This window comes from Perkinsus marinus (genome assembly GCF_000006405.1).
Source record: "Perkinsus marinus ATCC 50983 genomic scaffold scf_1104296949348, whole genome shotgun sequence".
NCBI lineage: Eukaryota > Perkinsozoa > Perkinsida > Perkinsidae > Perkinsus > Perkinsus marinus.
The window spans coordinates 1-4,860 of NW_003209940.1; the positions used below are offsets into that span (position 1 = coordinate 1).

Here is a 4,860-nt window from a genome sequence, read left to right on the forward strand (position 1 = left end):
AAGCTCCACGGTTATATTCCCACTGGCTGGATCTTTCAAAGCTAGAGACATATGTGATAGTCTATCGGTCATCTTCAAACGTTTCGGCTATCCGGTCAGACTACGATGCGATCGAGCCAAAGATCATCTCAGTAAGTATATGACGGAGTACTGCCGCTTACATGAACTACAAATAAAATCTTCTGCTTCGAGAGCCCCTTGGTCACTGGGTTGAGTTGAGACTCGCCATAGGGTGATTAACTCTACTCTAGCTCGGATGCTTGAAGGATCGGACGGTTGCAAGGCCGTTCATGCGACGACCCTGTCGTTACCGCCATGCTGGCGAACTGCATCAACTCGTACGCCTTGGATGACGAGGGCGCTGAGAACGTTAGCCCTTACCAACTCATGATCGGCTCACACCATGTTCTGCCCTACGAGCACGACCCCGTGTCGAACAACTGGCTTCGATGATATTGAGACCGACGGTCCGACCGAGTTGACATCTATGACCCGCAACAGAGCCCTCTGTAGGCTTCAATAACGATTTATCTCGATACAGCAAGACCGTATTGAGCGTGCCTTCGAAGCTGCTTTGAACTACAAACGCCGCAGTGATCGTCCTATCGGCATTGGCGATGGAGTCCTAGCTTTGGACCGCGCGAGCATGAATGGAGTCGTCGTTTCCGTGGTTTTTTCAAGGTGACTCGTATCATCGGTAAGCGTATTGCTGTACTGATACATGAAAGTACTAACGTTGTAGAGAAACATCATATTAAAAACTCTTCCGAGAAGACGACGATATTTCGGACGAGGGTGTCCTCGATGTCGATGATGATAGTCGTATGGACGGATTGGTCGTCGATGAATTTGAGGATCTGGCTCAGAACATTACTGTACCCAACGATGGTTCTTGAGTTTCTCAAGATGGGAGCAACAATTTTTCTCTTCAGCCGAGGTCACAGAGAGTCACAGACGCATGATTGGAATGGTGATAATGACGATGCGTAATTTTTCGCTTATATTTAGGTTTAGGTTTCGGGTAGGTTTTGACAACCATGCGATCAGAATACACGCTTTATGGGGGGCGAGGCTGAGCATTTATTTCTAGTCTATCCCTATGTTATTCTCGTCATGGAGAGACACTCTCTATCGGCGAAGTACTTTCATTCGTTTCTACTACTTTCCCATTTGATACTCTGATTTTTTCAGGTGTTTCAAGAGAGGAGCGATCCGAACACAGTTTATCACTAACATCTTATTGTATCAGTCCATGCGTATCCAGTCCGGCTCTCAGTGGCAGTGTGATTGCTATATTATCCGCAAGGGATACATTGGCAATCACTCCTAATACCCCATCATTAACATCATTAACTGACGCAAGGCTGATTCTATGAGAAGAATCCGCACTTTGACGCTTGGAATTATCCTGCGACTTCTTCTCAAGAACACCTTTAGCCTTAACATTGGGCATCTGTGGGCATTGAGCACCACACTTCAGGCATAAATTGGCTTGGCGTCGCTCTTGTAGAACATTACTTGAGACACTCAGCTTCTGTGATAATGTAGGCCCACCGCCTGCAGAAGCCGAAACAATAGGATGATCTTTCTTCTGAGTGTTTCCTAGGGTAAATTGGACTTGTTCGTAGAAAGATTCCCCACTCTTGAAGGGATGTTGATGAGTACGACGTTATTTGGGTCGTGGAATGAAATCCTCTTGCGAGGTCTCATCCCTTGCTGTCTTCTCTGGACGAGAGTTTGCAGCATTTATAGCAGCAGCGGGCTTTTCCTTCTTAGTATAGTCGAATCTATCAACACCAAAATACTCGTCGATGATACCACTACTGTTGGCAGTCACAAAGTCCTGAAGTAAATCAATACAAGCCGTTTCAGACTTCGCCTTCTCAATTCTTTTTGCGAGTTCATTAACACCAATATTACCTGCCACTGAACGCACAATCAAGGCGAGGATCTTCCTTCGCAAAGCGAAAGTGAACTTAATAGCAGACATGTCACTACTTGATTCATCACTGAACGACGAGAGGCGAGCAGCCAACCTTCTTTCTTCACTGAAACCACGCGTTAATGGTATCCGTCGGAATCTCAAAGACGCCCATCTACCCAATAATAGAACCGGATTGCTCACTCGGGGGGATTCTGCTTCTTGAGACTCCCTTCATCTCTTTACCAAAGCACGATAAAGAGATTTGAGCACTTCCAACCATTTCACAAAATAGTCATGGACAAGCTCGGCATCATACCCATCTCTACCAACTTCTTTTCTAATTTTAGCCTAAAGTACAAGCTTGGAGTCCGCACCAACGTATTCCTCACTTCCATTAGTCTTCATAAGTAGAATATGGAGCTTTTCCTTCAAGGCAGCATCCACGACTGTCTCCGGGAGATAAGCAGCTAAACCGACCAACAATAGTGGCCAATTCGGACCGGACACCTTCGCAGTGGCAAAACTCAGCTTTTGACGGAGGGCGTCATACTTGAAGGTAGCATATCCTTCTTCTGGGCCAAAAGAGTCATCCTTGGTAGCTAAAGGGTAGCGTGTCAATTTGCATGCTGAATGAAACGCTGCTGGATCGGGGCCAATATCTCTTCTCGCAACCGAGTAGCTCGAACACGCCCACGCCACTGAGCTAGATGCTATTCCTACAACTGCAAGCAATTGTCTATATGTAGACTCACTCTGCAGATGACCTCACTGGTTGTCCAGGTCTGCTTCGCCACTTTTCTGGATAGAGAGTGAGGCATTACGAACTCGCTTAGCAGGGTTTGTTTGTAATACAACCGTAGCAGTCGTTGTAGAGACGGATGATGCACCATGATTGGCCTTGGTCTTAGGAGCCATGATAAACGCAACAATGTAGTTTCCAGTAACTTAGGAAATACAGCAGTATATAACCTATATAGTAAAGGTCCAAGTATATAGTAGTTTCCAATATATAGTAAGACTAAGTAGCTAGCTAAAGGTCAGGCTAAGTATCAAGGATTGTGCGCAGGTGTCTCCGAAAAAGTCTACACTTTCACCGAATCAGCGACCATCACTGCCTCATGAGCATCAAGGCCCCTCATAGTTATATACGACAAATTGTCCATGGTGGCACCGTCTTTTACCACTTCAGCAATTATGCTGTGGGCGGGATCATCTTTCCCACCCAAGAGACTCTCGGCCAGAGTAGTCGCAGTACATCTGATCTCAAGCTCTTTTTTCGGGTTGACATTGATGGAAAAACACCTACGCAAGAGCACAAATCACAAGGGAAACCGTCATCAAGTTTCACTGATTCACTCAGTTGTGAATTCTTAACTGAAGATGAAATAGCTTGCAAGTCCACCCAAGAGAAACAAAGGATTGCGGATGGAAACCGAGAACAGGGAGACCCGAAGCCCCACCCGAAACCCGACAAGGCTACCCGAAAACCGAACTCTTAACCAAGTGAAGGCCATCATCCATGGCACAGCTGCTCCTATGAAAACCAGAAACCCGAACTGTTATCCAAGTGAAGACTACCATCCAAGGGCGATCATCTGATCAGACAGAGCGGCAAGCTAATCCGAGTCGTTCAAGGTATGCCCAAGCCCGAATTGAACTCGGACCTAGTCCATCAGTTGCCTATAGAAACCCGAATACAACCTCTCGGGATCCTTATTAAGCACCAGTCCAGTATTACCCGGGGAACCTAGAACCCCGCCTATTCGTCCGAGGGACACACTCAGGAATACCCAAGCCCGAAATGATCCCGGAACTCACCCCCGGGCCCCGCTAGGGCGGCCACCGGCAAACACAAGGAAAACGCAGTTTGTGGCTCGGAAAGTGAAAAAGTGGCCGCCGAAGAGAAAAATGTGGCCAAGAGTAGAAAATTTGTGGCGCGCGCGAAGATGACGCCGTTAACAGCGGGCAAGTGAGCACGTTGAGGATATCCCTCCTCAGAGGACAACGAACCCATTGGGAGGTTACAACCAGCTCTTTGGGAATGGTATCTCAGAGAGTTCCACCAAAAATTTTTGCAGCAAAGCGTAAGTGAAAACAGAACTGAGCTTGAATATTATCGATGCTGGTGAGACTGCCAGGTCCTCGCGAAGGAACAGCAGCGATCGAGACGCTATCAAGCTAACTGAAGTGTCGACATTTCTTGGGAGCGATATTAGGAGATGGTTGCCGGCTTGTGCGGAGTACGGCAACGGACTGTGATTGTCTCAGTTTTATTTCACTACGTGTCCCTTGATTTTATGAGTGCTTTTTCCTACAATCCATCTTGCAGTCCTCCAAGTTTCTACACTTCCTGCGATCATGACCAGTAAATTTGTTATTAATATATCTATATATTACATCTCTCCAGAACTGAGTTGGCACGAGTGCCGCTACTCGATTCCATACCGAACGCACGCTCGGCCACATCCGCCATAGCTTTCATGAGGGCCTTGAGATTCTCACGGTCCTTACTCTCAGACATTACAATTGCGACCCGAAGTAACCTTTATCCTTATATCCCCCATTGATGTCTTGTGCCAACTCATGGCTCCGACTGAATCTATCAGTGAGTATCTGAACTGTCAGTAGATTGCACGGAGAGTGCATTAACAGCGCAGAACGAAGGCTTCGATGAAACCAACTCCGATGGCCTTAGGTACTATCAAGACACCAGTTATTGACTAGTTCTACCTTGGATGATAACCTAGTTCTACCTTCAGCTAAACTGAAAATCGATCATTACGCGAGCGAAATTGAAGGTCGGGCACACATAAAGAAGACAAGGAAGATATCATTATCTGGGAGAACCAGGGTACCCGGCACTTCTTCCATCCAAGGCAGAATGAAGGTCCAGGCTTGCATTGGGCAAATCGCAGTATCGCTCGTGCGTGCGTGGC

At 46.9% G+C, this 4,860-nt stretch overlaps 1 protein-coding gene across 1 annotated transcript; it reads right to left on the reverse strand.

Moving 5' to 3' along the window:
• Nucleotides 1–1,669: 1,669 nt before the first annotated feature.
• Nucleotides 1,670–2,868, reverse strand: Pmar_PMAR020031 (hypothetical protein; the record flags this gene model as incomplete). The annotated part of the gene is made up of 3 exons (XM_002778470.1): nt 1,670–1,920; nt 2,314–2,523; nt 2,694–2,868. Coding segments are annotated over 3 exons (636 nt in total), but the record flags the coding sequence as incomplete, so codon positions are not given.
• Between the last annotated feature and the right edge of the window lie 1,992 nt (nt 2,869–4,860).